At 35.7% G+C, this 20,821-nt stretch overlaps 1 protein-coding gene across 4 annotated transcripts; it reads left to right on the top strand.

The window, feature by feature from the left end:
- The first annotated feature begins 356 nt into the window (after window positions 1–356).
- LOC107729279 (cTAGE family member 5-like) lies at window positions 357–18,851 on the top strand. Of its 4 annotated transcripts, none has more exons than XM_016539738.1 (29): window positions 357–600; window positions 765–898; window positions 1,055–1,147; window positions 1,624–5,608; window positions 5,782–6,111; window positions 6,289–6,362; window positions 9,544–9,675; window positions 9,765–9,786; window positions 9,885–9,973; window positions 10,081–10,152; window positions 10,275–10,385; window positions 10,503–10,574; window positions 10,660–10,764; window positions 10,904–11,026; window positions 11,622–11,727; window positions 11,813–11,859; window positions 12,072–12,162; window positions 12,508–12,646; window positions 12,759–12,860; window positions 13,029–13,089; window positions 13,685–13,720; window positions 13,823–13,890; window positions 13,980–14,050; window positions 14,139–14,267; window positions 15,052–15,177; window positions 16,362–16,481; window positions 16,810–16,862; window positions 16,939–17,113; window positions 18,144–18,851. In XM_016539738.1, exons 1-29 carry the CDS (start codon window positions 492–494, stop codon window positions 18,323–18,325), a joined length of 6,957 nt encoding a protein of 2,318 aa, XP_016395224.1. In that variant the 5' UTR covers window positions 357–491; the 3' UTR covers window positions 18,326–18,851. The 4 variants fall into 4 exon arrangements, with proteins under 4 accessions (XP_016395224.1, XP_016395225.1, XP_016395226.1 ...); XM_016539740.1 differs by having other exon boundaries at window positions 360–600; window positions 1,624–2,965; XM_016539741.1 differs by having other exon boundaries at window positions 363–600; window positions 1,624–1,834.
- Window positions 18,852–20,821: the final 1,970 nt, after the last annotated feature.

Genomic DNA, 20,821 nt, shown 5'->3' with positions numbered 1-20,821 from the left:
TCATTGGGAAAACCTTTTAGAACCAACAGGATATTTTCTGTATTCATATTTTTTATGTATTCTAAATGACTGCTCTTTTAGTCTCCTAGTTATAATATAACACAATGATAGTATAAAGGCTAGTATTTCTTATGCCTGTTTCACAAGGTTTACTCACTATAATATCTCAGGTAAAATCCAAACAATGTGAAAATACTACTGCTTCAAGTAGTCTAATATTGTGAAACCTTATCTGTTTGTATGTGGCTTTGGTCCAATGTGAGTTTGCGATGTGGCTTGTGTTGATGTTAATGATTTACTGACAGTAACCTCTAATCCAATCTCTGCCTGTCAGACTGTGATCTCCTTGGATTGGCTCATTCTGTGACAAGACCAAGGGAATGACATTTCGCCGGGACTTTGCCTGTCTTTCCCTCTGACTACTGGATTTGGAAATGTACATAAAGGAATTGATCTAATGAGATGAAGGGAATTGCTGGATAAATCCAAACATGGCAGCTGTACATGCATTCATTTTGTTTCATATTGTCTTCGGCTTTTTACACCAGGGTTTGGGTTTGATTTCAGACTACAAACTATGTGGAGACCCCGAATGTGAAAGTAAGATCATCATTTATGCTCATATACTGTAAAAGAAAAGATTAGACTGAAACTGTGATGTGTGATTACTGTTTATCTAATGATTATATGGATTCATGCAAAATGATGTGATTCGTGTTCAGGTTATTGCTTTCTTATCTTTAAGTTTTTGTCCATTTCTTCAGGCATGATAAGTCGGGTGCAGGCACAGAGAGACCATAGTGCTAAAGACTGCCGCTTTCTAAACTTCAAAAAAGGGGATATCATCACTGTTTACTACAAACTTACTGGAAAAAGAAATGATCTCTGGGCAGGAAGTGTGAGTACTCTTTTCTGGTTCTGTCTTGATTAAAAACATGCATGTATAAATCAATAAAGTAAAATCAATATACAACATTTGTGCTTTAATCTGACATATAAACTCTATTATTTGTTCATTTGTTTATTAATATTCACAATATTTTACATTTTGCAGATAGAGAAGCTGTCTGGATTGTTCCCAAAAGATGCCATCAAAGTTGATCAACTGTTTATTGATGAAAAAAAGGAAATCCAGGTGCCGACCCAGGTAATGTACTTAAAAAAAAAAAACAGTTTTTAATGTACTTTTTCAAAAAACTGTTTTGTCAGGTAACCTAAAAAATGTGTTTCATGTTATACGTCTAAATCAACTGGTTTAATTTATTTAAAATGATCAAATTAACCTCAATACATTCAGTTACAGCAACAAAACTTGTTCTGATCATCTGTTTCACAGATGTATGTCATAATACAGAAGAAAAGATCTGTTACAACTTCCATTACATTAGATCCATACATTAAATCAATACATTAGATTACATTCACATTTTTAAGGCTTGGATCAGGTAAAAATTATAATTTTTCACTTGTACAGAATCTGACTCAAATAAGCTGGCGTAGCTTATGTTAACTCCAAAGAAATCTGAATTATCTGACAGAATTAATTCTTCCATGTATGCTGATTTGGTAAGAAAATTGTCTACAAAGAACATAAATATGAATCAGTGTAAATTCTCTCCTCAGGAATATGACTTCATCTGCTTTGATGATAATGGTTTAGTGATTGAGCGCAGCACTGAATTTGATGATGATCTGGAAGATTTGTCACAAGAAACCCAAGAAACCGATCTCAATGAAGTCCAAGATAAACCTACTGAAACAGAAGAGAGCGAACCCAGCCAGATTTCTGTTAAAGATGTTTCTGATCAAAACAGCCCCAAGACGACAGAAAAAGGTGGGTCTTCCTGGATAGGCTCTGCTGTTAGTGAATGGTTTGGCAGGAATGAACAAAGCAATGATGAACCACAGGATGAGATCGTTGAAGTATCCTTCAAAAGCAGAAAAATTGTGATGGATATTGCGGAGAACCATGTGGAGGAGAAGACGAATTCTGGAACGTTTGGGTGGATCAGGGGTGAACTCACCAATGCTTTTGGGTTTGGAAACAAGGATCTAAAAACTGATACTCAGGACAATATTGAGAACCCAACAAATGATGAAGATACCTCATCTCAGCAGTCTAGCTCCTGGATAAGTATGGGTAGAGATGTCTTGGACTTTAGTGAAGACAATTCTGAAGCTGCGACTAAACATGAAGCTGAGAAAACAGATGAAAACTCAAACATCGAGGATGACAGTATTCTTAACCCGAGTCAGAACATGGGTGTTGTTGACAACCTACAGAGAGATGAAAACAACCCAGATGACAGTGTGGAAAATAAGGACGGTCCTTTGGAGGACAGGAAAACAGAAAATGAAAAAGAAGAAGAGCAGGCGGGGTGGTACGGAAATATGTACAACAGAATCACAAACCTTTACAGAAAAGAGCAAACTAAAGATGATGAGGATGATGGAGGCAAAGACAGTTTGTCAGAAAGCCCTGGATCTGCTACAAATACTGAGAACACTGAAACCAAAGATTCAGAATCAAGTTCACAGTCCATATTTTCAGTCAATGGCCTGACATCAATGCTTAAGCTTCCTTTTCAGGCAGACACAGTAGTAAACAGAGATGAGGAAAAGACAGAAAAGGAGGAACATCCAGGTAAGGAAGACTTTGATGAGGAACAAAATAATAATGAGGATCAAGAAGAAGAAATGTTGACTGATATTGATGAACAGGACTCAAACCCAACAGACACTGATGTACTTAGCGTTGCATCTGATAACGTGGAACAACTAGATGAAGTATCGAATATGACAAAATACAGCACAGATTCACAAATCCTTGAGAAAAAGTCAGCAGATAATTTAACTGACGAAGTTCAAAGTGAAAACATTGCTGATTTTTTTGAGGGAAAGGTGGAGCAAGATACGAGAGATGTGCAAAGTGACGAGGAAAAGACAGGAACGGAAGAAGATCCAGGTAAGGAAGACTTTAATGAGGAACAAAATAATAACAAGGATCAAGAAGAAAAAGTGTTGATTGATATTTATGAACAGGACTCAAACCCAATAGACACTGATGTACTTATGGAAACTCAGTCACTGTCTAATAAAACAACAACTTTAAAAGATAGCATTGCATATTATAGCATTGAACAACTAGCTGTAGAATCTAATATGACAGATGACAGCATAGATTCACAAATCCTTGAAACCAAGTCAGCAGATAATTTAAATGAAGAAGTTAAACGTGAAAACAATGCTGATTTTTTTGAGGGAACGGTGGATCAAGATACAAGAGATGGGCAAAGTGATGAGGAAAAGAAAGGAAAGGAAGAAGATCCAGGTAAAGAAGACTTTGATGAGAAACAAAATAATTACAAGGATCAAGAAGATAAAATGCCGACTGATATTTATAAGCAGGACTCAAACCCAACCAACACTGACATACTAAGTGAAACTCAGGCGCTGCCTGACAAAACAATGACTTTAAAAGATAGCATTGCATCTGATAGCATTGAACAACTAGATGTAGAATCTAAAATGACAGAAGATTCACAAATCTTTGAAACCAAGTCAGCAAATGATTTAACTGAAGAAGTTAAAAGTGAAAATAATGCTGATGTTTTAGAAGGAGCTGTAGAGAAAAATATGAAAGATGTGCAAAGTGACAAGGAAAAGACAGTAAAGGAGGTAAATTCAGGTAAGGAGGACTTTCTTGAGCAAAAGAATGTGAAAGATGAAGAAATATCTGATGTTGTCAAGCAAGAATCAATCACAAAGGATGTTGATTTACTTGATGAAACAATGACTTTAAAAGACAGCGTTGCATCTGATGACATTAGAGATATAGATGGCTTTTCTAAAGAATCTAACACCCAACATGGTGATGAAGTTAAGTCTGCAAATACAAACGATAAAGTTATTCAGAGCACAAACAACTTAACTGATTCATCTTATGACATTTCAGAAGGCAAGTTGACACAAAGTCTGTCTGAACAGGGCGATTTAGACACTATCAAACAGCAAGAAAATGATTCTAATGAAATTAGTACAGATCCTGTAACTGGTGCTAATACATCTGAACTGCCAGAGTCAGATATTCAAACAGGTACTCGGTTACATTATGAAAAAACACAAGAATCAAATGTTGCAGATTTGTACACTGACTCTCATACTGAAACTCTCACAACTGGTCAAAGTGTAAATGCAGATGTAAATACAGAACCGATTATGGATGCATTATCAGAATATAATAATGAAAAACAATTAGCTGAAGGCGACCAAGGTATATCGAAAGAAAATTATGAGGTAGTTATAGACAGAAAAGATGAATTAGTTATGGAAAGAAATGAGGCACAATTAGATGAAGTGCTACCAAAAGACATCACATTTCATGAAGAAAAGTTATCAGATTCAGAAGCACATGCAACGCAAATGAGCAATGAACATAAATGGGACACAAACATAAATCCTCTTGATGAAAGATCTTCTCTTAATCACACTCTTGCAGCAGATGAATTAACTGTAACTAGTGAAGAAAATTTGCATTCAGAGCTTGAGTCAAATTCATCCCTAAACGTCACAGATTATGAGATGGATAATACCAGTGAATCGCATCATGAATCATTGATGATAGAAAACTCAGGTATAAGTATTGTTAAGGATACTGATTCAGCAGGTAAATATAACGATGAGGTTGTATCTCATGAAGAGCAAGAGGAATCAGATACAGTTTCTGAACCTACAGAAAATTATTTTGAAAAAAAAGAGAAAGAGGATGACACACAAATCACACATGAAATTCAAACACAGGAAACACATACAAATAGCCCATCGCTAAACACATCTGATGGATCTGATGATTTAGAAGATGCTGGTCATGATCCCAGTTTACCAGAAAATGCAGACATTGATAATATTCCTAACGCTGTGGCTGAAGACCCAGATGGCTATACAACTTCCACAGAAACAGAACTGACAAATGAATTCTTCTCAAAGAATTACTCAGTTCGGGATGGCAATATTAATACCATGCATGATCAAAATCAAAGTGTTGAGCACAAAGAGGAGACTGACACAGCAAATAATGAGGATCGTCAAACCGATTCAGAAAGTGTCACACGAAGGAAGGAAAGTGGCATAAGTGCCATCTGGGATCAAAGTGATGATGGTGACATGGCAGTGAAGTCAGAAGATAAAGAAGAACATAGTGATGAAGAACAGCCTGGAAGCCTTGAAATTCAAGACAAAAAAACTGTCAATCAACCTACAGAAACCTCTAAAGAATATACAAACTTATATCCTCATCTGAGCGAACAGAATATTGAAGACCTTTTAGATTTATTTGGAGACCAGAAGTTGTCATGGCTGGATTCCAAAATGGGAAATGTTAATGCAGGTCAAGATAATGATGACATTGATGAACTTGGTGACTTTGAACAGCTGTTGGATTACCATATGAAGACGAACACCAAATTGGGACATATTCAACAAGATAACGGTTTTCCTGGCAAGGATAATGCTAAAGAATATCCAGCACTACAAAAACTGTTAACCCTCTTATCTTCTCTAAGAAAGAAATATTCACCAGTGATAACAGATAACAGTTTAGAAAGCCCAGGTACTGATGATTCGTACTGATCATTTTCGAAAATAATAAGAGCATGACAGATAATGGATTTCATAATTTTGGTGAATACTGCATGGAACAAAAACTGCTTTGTGATATTATTTGAGTGATGGTAATGTAAAAGTTGTCGAATTTTCTGTAATGTTCCCTCTCTGTCCTCACAGGGATCAGCAAAGATGACTGTGTTCATGAAGCATGTTTAGATGTGAATAAGAATACACAAATCTCCACAACAGAGGTTGAAAATAATCAAGTTACCGAAGACAGAGCTGATATAAATGACTTGGGCAATCCTCAGAATGAGCCCGTCTCTGAGGAAAAGGACCTTTCAGCAAGCAGAGCTAATGTGGAGGATGTTCAGACTGATGAGCAGGATATACAAAAGCATGAGGATTGGACATCTTTTGAAACCAAGAAAACTACTTTCCAAACCCACGGTCTTATCTCTGAGGAGCATGTTGAATCACAGAAAGAGCATGTTGAATCACAGAAAGGTAATCACTTTTTTGGACTTAAAATTATTTTCATCATCATTATCATTTGCCTTTCCTCCTGTTGGTCCAAACCCATCATGAAAAAACTACATTTTGAGGTGTGACATTTCACACATTACATATACATTGTGGATTGTAAAAACATAAATGTGTTTTGTTGTTGTTGTTTTATGACAGGTGAAGGGCAATTTCATCAGATGGCAGTTTTTGTTGAAGTCACAATTAATGAAATTGCATCTATAGTGGACAAGGTGAGTGTCTCAGGAAAAGTAGCCTGCTAAAAGTAGCCTGTCCCATGTTTATATATATATATATATATATATATTTGTAAAATATATCAATTTCAAAAAGTGAAACTGAGTGGACTGAAGCTGGAGTCAGTGCATCAAGAGTCACCACACTCAGACGTTTTCAGGAGGAAAAGGGCTACCAAGCCACTTCTGAAACAGAAACATCGTCAGAAGCATCTTACCTGGGCTAAGGAGAAAAAGAACTGGACTGTTGCTCAGTGGTCCAAAGTCCTCTTTTCCGATAAAAGTAAATTTTGCATTTCATTTGGAAATCAAGGTCTGGAGTCTGGAGGAAGCCTGGAGAGGCACAGAATCCAAGCTGCTTGAAGTCCAGTGTGAAGTTTCTGAAGTCAGTGATGATTTGGGGTGCCATGACATCTGTTGGTGTTGGTCCATTGTTTCATCAAGTTCAAAGTCAATGCAGCCATCTACCAGATTTTGAAGCACTTTATGCTTCCATCTGCTGACCAGCTTTATGGAGATGGTGATTTCCTTTTCCAGCAGGACTTTAGCACCTGCCCACAGTGCCAAAGTGGTTTGCTGACCATGATATTACTGTGCTTGACTGGCCAGCCAACATGCCTGACCTGAACCCCATAGAGAATCTATGGGATATCATATTTTCAAGAGAAAGATGAGAAACGGTCAATTCAACAATACAGAGGAGCTGAAGGCCGTTATTAAAGAAACCTGTGCTTCAATAGTGCCACAGTGCCACAGGCTGATCGCTTCCTGATCGCACACCTCAGTGATGCTGTAATTTGTGCTTAAGGAGCCCCGACCAAGTATTGAGTGCATAAATAAACATACTTTAAAGCACTTGAGCTTTTCTGTTTTGCAAATCCTTTTTTTTATTGATCTTAGGAAATATTCTAATATTTTGAGATACTGGATTTTTGACTTTCATGAGCTGTAAGCTCTACTCATCAAAATTAAAACAAAAAAACTTTTGAAATGTTTTACTTTACATGTAATGAATCTATCTAGAATATATGAAAGTTTCACTTTTTAAATAAGTTACAAAAAAATGAACTTTTTCACGATATTCTACTTTTTAATGATGATGAAAAATCAGTCATTTGTACAATTAAAATCACTCAAATAATGTAATATTTTTTACTTAAAACATTGATTTGATATTCAATTCATTCTAGTAGGATATAGGCTATTAATGTTATTTATTATTATTGACTTTTTAATTATGGTGTTTATTTTATGTATATCGGTGTTTTTACCTACACGTGCAGTAAAAGTGAATCTAAAGTAACGTTACACATTACCCAAATTTTACACGGAAAATAAAAGTTATTATAATATTTCGTATAGCTCCTGAGGACAACAATCAACATTTTCTGAAGCTACTTTATGTTCAAAATATTTTTTAAAGTGTTTAACGCAATATATTGTACCCTATTTGAGGAAACCGCCGACGACTAACGTTACAGTCTATTTTCTGTCTTGACATGTCGCCAAAAAGTGTCGTATTTTGCAGTCAAGGCAAGTTGATCGATATTGAAAAATACTTACTGTCACTACAACTAAATAACCTATAAAACCAACATAGGTGATAAATAAATATACATTAATGCAGACACAAAGGTTAGTTAAGTACCGGTAGTAACGTTAATTTTGAGTTGACTTGAATCCAGACAGACTTGAGCTGCTCAACCGGTCTCTGGACCAATGACCTTTGTTTATAGATATATATTTAACTGACACAACCACTAATGAAACATACTTACCCATATTTTAAACTATGACGTTTCATAACTACCTCATGACAAATATTTTTGCGTGTACGCTTACTGACTAATTCCTCAGTGTCGATGTCGATACGCCTGTCTCTTTAAAACTCGAACGGAACGTTGTGGCATTCAGCAATTGGTGACGTGTGGAAGAAACCATGACCCTTGTAGGGGTGTTCAATTTTGTGGATTTTACGGTTTTCGCATAAAATAAAATAAATATTATTGTTTTATATAGCAAAATACATATTTTGTGCTTTAAAATTAATATTTAAGCAAATATAACTTTAGCTCGGTTTAAATTTTCGAGACACAAGATCATATGCTTTACAAATCCTCCTTAAAACACAAGAGTGCGCTCTTCCTCTCAGCGCAGTGCGCACTAGCAGTCAGAGTAGAGCAGCATCCGGCACCATGGCATAACAACAGATAAATTAACAAATTATAGAATATAGAATAACTCAGTTTGAATATAATCATGGCAGACGAATTTAAGGCCGAGTCAGTCGTCACAGAAGCGACTGACATGAAAGGAGCAGCGAAGATTTACTACACACTCGCCGTGGAGAAAATCAAAGATGTATGTGGCACAGTGTGTATGATGAAACAGCGTTAGTGTGTATGGCAGGTGTCATATATATTTCTATTAAGTCAGCTATCATAGTTCACAGAATTAATTCTAGTGCAGTATTTACTAGTGTTTAATTAGATGTATACTGTGTAAACCGTTTTGTATTAAGACATATAGCTGGTTAGCATTGAAGCATCTGGTACTGTACATGTTGCTCATTTCATCTTAAATAACCATTGATTTGTGTGATTGTGTTAAACTTATTGATTTATAGATCTACAATGACTTCAACTGCTCTTGTTTACCAGTTTATGACGGTTTAGCTTTAGTGTATTGAGAGGTGTGTGTATATTGTCTTTTTTATCTTACAGTGGCATTGGTTTTGGTCAGTTATTGACAGAGGAGGATGTCTGAGATCGTTTTTTTTAAATCTATTTTAAAACCTTTAAAATATAAATGTGTTAGTAACCTTTTAATAGTTTTGATTTCTTGACTGTAAAAAGTATGTAACAGTAAAGTTAAAAGTGCTAAAATGCTCTTTGCAAAAATGTGTGATATAAATATTCATTATTATTACTGCTACGTTTAAGAAATAATAATGCACATTTATGTGAAACTACTAAAAATTGTGTCTGTGTATGATCACGTGAATGTGGTTTTAGGTTTATAGAACATCCTGTTTAAAAGCATCTGTCCACTTTTGTATGTGTGTGTGACAGAGAGAGGGTTATGGAAAGCCTTATAATGTGAAAACTTGTACAGTTGTTAAATTTATACTTCTCTTTTTCTAGAGAATTCATATATCCATTTAACTTCTGTGTCTTAGGTTGTGTCTTCACTTCCTGATGATATCCGGCCTGGTCCTGACTTATATGGACTGCCATGGGAAGCTGTGGTTTTCACTGGATTTTTAGGTTTATTCACACTGCTTCTGTTCAGCTGCAGGTTCATTCATTCTGTAAGTCATGAATTACTGCTACATAAAAATTGCACATTTTATGAGTGTTATCATTTCACTAAATAAGCTTTTTCTGTTTTGTTCTACAGATCAGAAGTCGACTATATGCAAGTGAGTGTTTTTCCAGCTTTAAACCTATCCTCAGTATCTGATTTAACTGATTTCCACTGTCAGCTCTCAGCTGATCCTGTCTGTTGATTTGTTTGCAGGTAAAGAGAAGCAAATGGTGCAGAAAGTGGCTGAACTGCTTGATGAAAAATGCAAAGTGCTGGAGACATTCAGTGAGGTTAAACAGAAGGTGAGAAATGCTGGTATATGCTCTAAACATAATATACATCCATACTTGTATAAATGCATTCTCCTGAATCAGTCCATCTAAACAATGTCTGTCTGTCTCAACAACAGTTTGACAAACTAGAGTTCACACTACAGAACAATGGCATGTCTGCACAAGCTGCAGAAAAAGACAATTTAGAGGTAAAATGGTCATTATGGTCTCAAATCTTCCTGTTAAAAAACATGCAGTTACTTGGCTCACTGATGTTTATAAATGTGTCTCCCTGACCCCTAGTTACCTAATCCGATTATACTGCCCTTAGGTGGCGTCACAGAAGCTTGAACAATCAAATGCACAGATGAAAAAGGAAATAGAGAGGCTGCAAGAAGAGCTATCCCAACAAAACAAAGCAAGAAAACAGCAAGAGGATCAGGTGATGTTGTCATACACACAGATACACTCACTTTACATATCCAAACTACCCTCTTCATGCTTGATGCCCTTTATGTTGTCTGTATCTGTCCTAAAGGCTGTTATATTTGTTTTACAGCTTGCTGAACTCGAGCAGATTTTAAGAAATTTAGAAGAGGAAGCTAAAGAACGAAAGTCCCAGTTAGAACAGGTATTGACTATGTATATGATGCATGTTTCAGTCATATTTCCTTTTAAAACACTTTAACGTTTTAAGTTATCTGTTCCTCCTGTAGGACAACACAACACTGAAGATCCATGAGATCAACACAGAACGACTGCAGAAGAACCTGCAGGCATCCAAAGAAGAGCATGCAATGCTGCTCGAGAGTAAAGCACAGGTGAGATCTGTGTTAGGGTACTTAGTTCGGACGGAGAAGATAAACAGATCAATAAAATCACTGTAATGCAAGCCGCTTCATGGCTTACTACCTAAACATACATGTAACATGAGTGCTTATGTGTTCATCTCTCATACAGCTGGTGCAGGAGGCAGAGGACTGGGGTGAACGTCTCGGTGAGCTGGAGGAGGAGATGAAAATGTGCGAAAGATCACATACTGGCATGCTGGAGGACTGCGCTAATAAAGATGATCGCATCAAGGTAAAAACACACCAGAAAAATCACACCAGACTCATAGAGAAAAAAAAGTATCTTACTTTTTTCAGTATCTATATGGTATATATTCAGTAAATATTTCTGTGTGTGTGTATATATATATATAATTTATATAACAATGTAAATGTCTTTACTGTCACTTTTGGTCATATTAATGCATCATTGCTAAATAAAACTAATAATTTATTTTAAAAAATAATAATAATTTACTGACCCCAAATGGTAGTGAATGTGATATAATTTAGGTTGCAAAAAGGTGGAAAATTTCCAGTAAATTTCGGACACATTCCAGAAATTTTGGAAACTTTTCCAGGATTTTTATGGAATATTCCAGGGATTTTTGGAAACTTTCCAGAAACTTACCGGAAATTTTCCACCCCTTTGCAACCCTAATAATATATATATATTAAATAATTAAATATTTTCTTAAATAGACAATATTTATTTAAACTTTACTCAAAAGTATTTGAAAACAGAAAAATATTAATTGACTAAGCAATATATTGCTGGCAGTCTAGTGCACAACATGGTAAAACTGCATTTCAAAAAAAAAAAAATTCCTTTTCTTTTCTTATATCAGTCACTGACGGAGTGCCTTTTGAAGATGCGAGATTGGGATTCTGAGGACGAGAGCTGCGTTGACGGCAGCACTAATACAACTGGAGCTGAGAATGGAGACAGTTCAGGTACAAACTCTTGAGGTTCACTTGGGAATATTGTATTTGAAGTCAGGTCTTGAAATATCATCTCATATGTTTTTTGTGCTTGCAGATTTCCATCAGAAGCAAAAAGTACAGAAACTTATTGAAGCGGCCAAGGTATTCCTACTCAAATCTGAAACCTAGTGAAACACCTAGATACCACATATGACTGCCAAACATGCGGTCAAGTATGGCAGCTCGCTGGGGTTTGAAGCACAACCCTTCTGTGTCAGATTAAATGAATAGCATCTGTCTACATCCAGAATATGCAGATATGCTGCTAACAGATATGATGCTGTAGATAAGTTTAGTCCTCCTCTTTGTCACAGATGAGTGCAGACTTGAAGTCCATGGAGGAGGACAAGAACAGAGTGTTCGCCAAACTCGCAGATGAAATTAAAGCCAAAGAAGATCTTCAAGGTAAAACTTTGGGTCTACTAGAATTGAAACAGGTGCTGATGCATGAACCTTTTAATTTGATAAATTATTACATTTTGATTGATTGTAGAAAGACGATGTGACTTATTCATCCATAGTGGGAATCTTTAGGCACGTTAAGGTTTTATTTTCAATTGATTTGTACTCTTATCTTACTGATTTAATCTTAACATCACAACGTGTTTGCTTTCCTACATGATTTTATAGGAAAACACCTGCTCTGCAAATATTATGAGCAATAAAAGTGGATCTGATTTGCTTTGGCCTGATTATATCAAACATGATCATTCAGACTGTAAATGAAGACTTGTTTCTCTGTATTCTCAGAGGGGATCAAACAGCTTGAGGAGCAGAAGGAGGTGTTGGAATCAGAGAGTGCCAACTATGCTAGTGAAAGCCAGAAACTCCAGCAGAAACTCCAGATCATGACTGAAATGTACCAGGAGAATGAACTCAAACTACACAGGTTTGGACCGTTGAAAATCTTCATCTTCCACTCGTTATACTTTGCAGTGTCTTTTTATTGGAAATTCAAATACTAATGCTAATAATTCAATTATTTCTTGTACTCTTGTTAGGATGTTGACAGTGGAGGAGAAGGAGCGCTTGCAAAAGGAGGAGAAGCTCAACAAGGCAGGCAAGAAGATCAGTCTTGCTGCAGAGGAGCTCAACACTTACAGGTCAGAACAACTTGTATCGCACACATGAGGAAGTTAAGTAAAGTATGATATAGCATGTGATAAAATCAAAGGAAATGGTCTCTGAGAAGGGCAGGAAACATGATGCCAGATGAATGTTCACCAAAACAGGACGTTTACATTATAGTCTCTTTCACTATGTTTATATAGACATCGAGCCAAAGACCTAGAGGAAGAACTGGAAAGGACTTCACAGGCCTACAAGAATCAGGTGACACACTAGTAATGCTATATAGAGTTACAACATCTCTACATGATTTATATTGATAGAAGTTCTTCAGTGACACATGCTGATGATACCCACACTGAATATGTTTATTATAGCCTATTATTATTTTAATACAAAATTTACTCAAAATACTTTCATATAAAAATATCTGAAACCACAAAATGTGCATTGTCAATTGATGAAATTGTTGGTAGATTTTGGAACTGACATTAGGGTGAGACATTATACATCCTTATATCAGTCTGTCATTATGATATAGAGCTATGTGGCTGATATGAGGATGTATAATTCATAATTAATTAATTACAATTATTTTAAATAAATATTTATTATATAAATTATTCTTTTTTTCCTATCACAAAGAAGACTTGTATGTATGACCAATACGAGGATGTATAATAAATACAATTATATTAAAATATTTTTAAAAATAATAATTTTATATAAATATGTATTATATTAACTTTTCTTTTACCACCACAAAAGAGAGTGATGTCTCATAAATATTGATATAATATCCGTTTATCATTTTTATATGTGAATATTTATTATATATGTTTGTTCTTTTTTCTACCAGATTGCTTCTCATGAGAAAAAGGCTCATGATAACTGGGTAAGTAGTTTTCAGACCACTTATATTTGATCCATAGCAGTCATCAATAGCTTCATTGTGTCAGATGTTATTTTTATACTCTTCCTATTTTCTGTGTTATAGCTAGCCGCTAGGGGAGCAGATCGAGACCTGGCTGATGTCAAGAGAGAAAACGCTCATCTCCGCCAGAAGTAAGATTGACTAGAGTATTTTACTGTACTGTTTTATATACAGGATAACCTGTATTTATCCATACATATCAATGTGTTTACTATTGCAGGCTGACTGATGCCCAATTCAAGTCTGAGATACTTGAAAAGGATGTACGAGAGGGCAGACCTTTATTTAGAGGTCAGATACTTTCCACTTCCCTTTGGCTCGTACATGTCTATGTTTAAAATGGTGTTAACCTTCAGATATGCATTTCCCCATCTCACAGGTGAAAGATCTCCATATGGACCCTCTCCTCTTAGCCGACCATCCTCAGAAACACGGGCCTTCCTCTCCCCGCCTACACTAATGGACGGACCCCCTCGACTCTCACCGCAGTTTATGGGTGCAGGCAGAGGTGATATTCACACATCCCTCCCTTTTTTAATTCTGGGAAAAGTCTTCTAGCTAGTATGAAAAATGTGATTCATTTTTTTGCATTGTCAGTCTTTAGTTTAGCATGGTTATCTAGTAATATTCTGTATGTGTCTGTGTAGCACATGCATGAATCCTGTTCACTTCCCATTAGATATAGTTGATATGTTTGCATTAGGGGTGTAACGGGTTTGATTTCTCACGGTTTGGTTTGTGTATGGTTTGGTAAGTAAAAGCTACCTATACACTACTGTTCAAACGTTTGGGGTCAGTAAGTTTTTTTTAAAGAGATTAATACAATATTATACGTACAATATGAAATTATTCAGCAAGGATGCAAATAAATTGATTAAAAGTGGCAGTAAAGACAATAATGCTGCAAAATATTTTATTTTAAATCAATTCATTTGATACTCAAAAAATATATATTACCTAATATTAAACTGTTTTTCAACATTGATGATAATAACAATGTATCTTGAGCAGCAAATCAGCATATTAGAATAATTTCTGAAGGATCATGTGACACTGAAGTCTGGAGTAAAAAAATGAATTTTTGCATTTAAATGCATACTAAACTGTGGGTAGCAAATCATTCCCCAAGTTTGCATATAGAAAAGTCTTTTTGTGTTTCATTACCCTCGTTAATATTTCGTTGGTTGTCTCCCTTTCCTCCCTTTTTCTATTCTTAATTTCCTCAAACATTTTTATGTGCCGTCTCTCTCCACTCCATTCATCTTCCTTCACTCTCACTGTCACATAATCAGCATCCCGTGGCGTGGGAGAGCCCCCTAGTGGTGGGCCAGACTTTGAGCGGAGTGGCCCTCACTCTGATAGTGGCTCACTGTCTCCCTCCTGGGACAGGGAACGCAGGGGCCCTCCCCCCCCTCCAGGTACAGTGATGTTCCCACTGCTGTGGCTGCCCCGTAGCAGGAGGAAATACTTCTCTAGCTCTCAATGATCAAGAATTATTGATGGAAAAACTATGAGCACATTAACATGACTGCCCATTTTTATAACATGTTAATAGTTTAGCCAAACATAACAGGTCTTTTAGATTTAAAGGTACAGTGAAGCAAAAAAACACTGTTTATTTCTAATGATCAGAGAGGGAGGAAATGGTTGCGTAAAACTACATTACGATGCAAGAAATATACTATAAATGCTAAAAAAAATGTAGAATATGCAGTCTATAGGAGGCTTATTAGCTTGATTCAGTATTAATTTCCTATTGATTTATGAATACTAATCACTCAACTGTGTAATTTAGCCAACAGTGTGAGGTGAGAGGCGTTTCTGTTACTGAAGCTCAAACTCGGTTATTCAGAGGTGGCTGAGAAGCGCTGACTCAGCCGCACAGCTCATTGAAGAGTCACAGAACTGGGCCTTCTTTGTTCTAGACGTTTCTGTGATTTTGGCTTTGTCCCACTGCCCCCTGCTGCTCCTCACTGCTGGGCCGAATGCTGTGGACTAAATGTTCAGCGCAGTGATTAGTTATTTCATACTGTGGCTGTGAATAGCACAGAACATCACTGTATTTTTTAATGTCATTATCATCATGACCATTCTTTTTTATGTGTAGTGCATCATTCCTATTACATCCTCTGTGTTCATGGGCCAATCATTTTCAAATGCTTATTTTTGTTTTTATTTGTATTAATGTATAATGTGGTTCGAAAGGGTCTTGAATTTGGACAGTTATATGTATAAATAATCACTATATATTTAAAATATATAATTTAATTTGTTTTCATTTTATAAATTACAATTTTTTAAATAATTATTTGTACGTTTTTGTTTTTCATTGTAATAAATTATACATTTTTCTGATCCCGTATAAAGTGTTTGAAAGGCTCTTGAGAATATTAGAATATTGAGTATAATAATATAATACAAAATTATTTATATCCGTTTCTGATTCCCTATTAAAATGTAAAGGCTCTAGTTTATTTATAATAAATAAATGTATATAAAAAAATATAATATTACATTACATAAATGATGATCTTGATAATAGGTTTATACAAGTAAATATATTTTATATAAATATTCTTTTTTTTTAATATGTTTATGAAAGGTCACCCTCTACCAGACCCGGGTTTGCCCTTTAGGAGGCCTCCTCCAGGTCCGTATCCTATGGGTCCTTTGCCTCCTAGACCTCCATTTCCTCCTGAGCCATACTTTGGTGAAAAATCAGGTGAGTCTTTCCATGTGACCTCCTCTACAATATGTTTGACTTCTCTTAAAGGTCATTTGTACCTGTGGAATTATAAGTAGCCCATATGACTCGCATATACAAGCCTAATAGTAACTAATACTGAATAACTGAGGTACATATTCTCATAGTAAATGGAGCAACATAATGTGGCAGAAACTCCCTGCTAATTTGTTTTTATGTAGCTCATGTAATAATAGCATTACCGAGGCATGAATGAGCGCTCTTTTCGGCAATCCTTAAGAATTAAATTAAAATTAAAATGTAAGAAGTTTGGCTCAAAGATCCTAAGATCTTTTTTCCCCCCCAGATTCATCATTTCTAAGAAACAGCTCATCCATCAGTGAGAATGAGAGCAGAGAAGTGAGTAAACCTCCGATTGATGAGAAAAACTTGTCATTTTTTGACATGCCCATAACTAAAATGTGTCTTCTCACAGGGTCCTCACTCGTTGCTTGGTGACATGAGATTGCCCCCTGATCCAGATTCAAGAATGGGACCTCCTCCTGGCCCCCGATTAATGGGAATGCCCCCACTGATGGACCCACACTTCCCACCCAGGGGCCCTTATGGACCTCCGGAGTTCTTTCCCCCTCATGGTCCCCCCATAGGCAGTAAGTTAAATCTTTCCACTCGAAATGTTGTATTATCACAGCTTGAAGAAACAGTGAAAGTGCAGCACATTTAACTTCTGCAATGTGACTTTTTCACAAATTAAATGCATATTTAGTGGGACATGATTTAGGGAAAGACTTCATTTAGTGATTTGATTGATAAAGTTGATATTATTGGTTAATGTTATATTTTAATTATTATTTATTCTATAATTTATTATTAGTACAGATTTTAATTTTGCCATTTGATTTATTAAAAGATAGGACTCCGCTACTTAGATTTTTATATTTACAAATTTAAAGCTAACAACTAAAAAAACTGTTAACTTCATGGTTCCCTCGAACATTAACATTTTGGAAAAAAACATGAACTTGGAATTATAAGTGTTATTTCCAGTAGTAATGTATAAATATTAAAATTTTGGTCAATATTGATAATAGTTGCAAATAAAAAGCATGTTTAATGTTACATGATTTAGGGAAATACCTTATTTTTGTGATTTGATGAAGTTGATATTGGTTAATATTATTTTTTAAATAATTTTATTATGTAATTTCTAATCATTTATGATTTTAATTACACTATCTAATTTATTATTATTATTATTACACATTTTAATTTTTGCCATTTGATTTATCACAAGATAGGACTCAGCTATATAACTATTTTTATACTTGCAAATTTATGAAATCATTTATTAATTTATTTCTAGATTTATTTATGGGAATTTGAGGTAGCATCATTTCAGAATTTTCTGTCCGATTATTCAAATTAATTGTATTATTATTAGTAGTAGTATTAATAATATCATTACAAATTTTTATTTTTGCCATCTTATTTTACTTAATTTTTTTTCTATTTGATTTATTATTAGATAGGACTCTTTTTTTTTTTTTAAACATTAAGGTTATTTATTTAATATATAAATATATTTATAAGAATAGGCTGCATCACTTCAGGGTTTTCAGTCTGATTATTTGATACGGTGTGCTAGTACAAACTGATAACCTTTATTACTGTTTCCATTAGTGCGAGGGCCACTTCCCCCGGGAATGTTTTCCAGAGCTCCAATGCCGCTCCCTCAACATATGGGCTATCTGCCACCAAGACCTCTGTCTGACAGCTTCCCCCCCGGACCGCCACCCAGACCCTCCCCACCGGGCAGCGAGCAGACCCCCGACCAGTCGCCCTCTCCTCATGATGTCATCTGATCTCTCACGCTCTCTTCCTCTCCTGCAAACTGTTTCCGACTTCCTGTTGTTGTGCTCAGGGGGCGTTTCCTTTGATATGAAACCACAGTAGCCTTGTGGTTATCTCTTACTTCTGTCTTAGTTGAAAGCGCAAGCATGGCAAAGGGTGCAGCACATGCCACTGGTTATAATATTATGAGGAGGAAGTTGATGTCTGTATTTCAGGTACAGTGTAAGTGTGCAGCCTTTGTGAACCTGTAGGTAAATTGTAAAAAGTCAATGAGACTGCCTTTTAACAGGACTATAGATGCTCAGGTTTGTGATGTTCTGATGCTTTTTTTTAATTGAAGGTAGATGATAAAAGGTCCTCATATTTGTCAAACTGTATATATAGAAAGTCTAAATATATATTGTGAATAGGATGCTGTTGAAACAAGACTTTGGTAGCAAACTTGACAAATCCAACAACTCAGTCCAGAGAACAGTCCATGTAGCATATATATTTATAGTTTCCTCTAATAACAACTCATGCCTTAAAATAGGTGGTCTGATGAAATTATGTACATTAATAATAAAAGATGTCATTTGAAAAATAGTTTTTTTTGCTGAGACAGTGCAAATGCGTGAAACTATTTTTAAAAATAATTTCCAGTAGAGATGCACAAACATAAAAATTCTGGTTGATAAAAGTATGTTATGCCTGGATAACTGAATCAAATTAACTAAAATATTAAACAAAAATGAATCATTTAAGTGCTTCAAATGAATTTAGGCATCACAAAATAATGTGCAGTATGAAAATGAATATTATTCATTATTTTATCCGAAATGTAAAAAGGGGACTTAAGTTTCCACGATTAAATCTAATATCAGATAACCAATATGGTACCAAATACATTGTGCATCCCTGACAAATAAGCAGAATTATGTATTCATTCATTCGTTTTATGCTATAATCAAAAGTGCTTGTTTTAGGACTTGCAGAGTATTAAATGATCTTTGTGAGTAATATGGTGCTTCAGGAATTACGTTGGACAAATGATTTTCATAACAGAGCACAGAAGGTACATTGTTATAGTATTTGGAACATATTTTACACATTTTAAGAAGTAACCAAGAACCTGCCTACATATGCATCCCTAAATTCCAGACCTGGAAAAGCAAGGTCAAGCGCTAAAATCTTTAACTCCGTAGAAACTGAGCTTTACAAATGTAATCACTGCAACAACAAAAAAAAAAATCTACAACTCTCTGGTTAAAAAGAGTGAGAAATCTACTACTATTCCATTCGGCCTCGCATTTTGAAGCATAAAGAAAACAAATGCACTGTACATCACAACTGTATAAAACGGAGACCACATTGATTTTTTTAATGCTTTTATTTTACCGATTAAAAGAAAATGCATTCGTTCAACATTGATTCAAATCAACATTCGGCTGGTTTACCCAATATCTGTCAGTTAAGTTTTTCCTTCTTTATCGTGGAACCTCAAGATCACTTTTTCTCATTAAAATCTTCCCACCTGGCATGTTCACACCTGTGCCAGAGTACTTCCTGTTTGCAGATGTACATATAAAATCCAATGCTATGTGCTCACCGGAGACAAAAAAGTAGACAGAACACACCTGCCCAAATATTAAACATTTAAGATGGTAAAACCATTTTTGCAAACAACAACGCTTATAAACTTTTTTCAATGTTCATAAATAGAACCCGGACATGTGTTGCATAAAAGTATATACGCTGATATATATATACGCATATGCACGTTATCTTATTTAACTCCCCGTTAAGTTTATAAGGTAGCAGCGTGGTCTTCGCACTGCTGGTGCCCCATGATGGCCACTTCTTTATTGCAAACTGTCCTGATTTTAAACAAATGCACAACATTCGTACCACTTATAACTGGGGCCTTCTGGCCAGTCTCATAGAGACCATGTCTGTAACCCACGGTCGCCCCTGAAACTGAGTTGGCTTCCGAAGAATCAAGATCTTAAAACAATAAAAATAACAATAATAAGGCCAAGTATCATTGCAAGTTAGGTTATTTCCATTTGAGTGACAGAAAAAGAAAAGAAAAATCCAAAGAAAGAAAAACGAGTTAAGAGCCATTGGATCGTATGCATTCCGTTTGCATAGTTTTTGACTTCGCCGTTAACGCAAGCCGGCCAGAGACAGAGAGAGAGAAAGAGAGGCCTGCATTGGACCTGCAGTGGAAACTCAGACTGTTAGTTTTTACCAAAGGCTGGCGTGAGGTCGATAATCGGTAAGGTAGCTGTCGGGGAAAAAAAGCTGTAAAACACTGACCGTCTCAGATGGGGTCATAGCAGCCCTCTTTCTCCTTACTACGAGATTGTGAAATGCATATAACGTTTCCGAAAAAAAAAAAAAACTGGGATCCAACTGAGTTGTAACAACCGACTGGTCGCATCGATCGGGAATAAAAATCTACGCTCGCTCTCAAATGGTTCAAGAATTTCATCGTAGCCCCAGTCGAAAGCTGATTACAGGATCCC

This window comes from Sinocyclocheilus rhinocerous, unplaced genomic scaffold (genome assembly GCF_001515625.1).
Source record: "Sinocyclocheilus rhinocerous isolate Xijiao unplaced genomic scaffold, SAMN03320098_v1.1 scaffold1268, whole genome shotgun sequence".
Classification (NCBI taxonomy): domain Eukaryota; kingdom Metazoa; phylum Chordata; class Actinopteri; order Cypriniformes; family Cyprinidae; genus Sinocyclocheilus; species Sinocyclocheilus rhinocerous.
The sequence above is the reverse complement of the archived record's forward strand: the minus strand, read 5'-3'. Positions and strand labels throughout refer to the sequence as shown.

Excerpts from the sequence above, each read along its gene's own strand:
- LOC107729279 (XM_016539738.1), top strand. The coding sequence starts at position 492 with ATGGCAGCTGTACATGCATTCATTTTGTTTCATATTGTCTTCGGCTTT. Across the intron at positions 13,891-13,979 it reads AACGCTCATCTCCGCCAGAA|GCTGACTGATGCCCAATTCA; the intron begins GTAAGATTGACT and ends TTACTATTGCAG. Across the intron at positions 17,114-18,143 it reads TCATGGTCCCCCCATAGGCA|TGCGAGGGCCACTTCCCCCG; the intron begins GTAAGTTAAATC and ends TGTTTCCATTAG.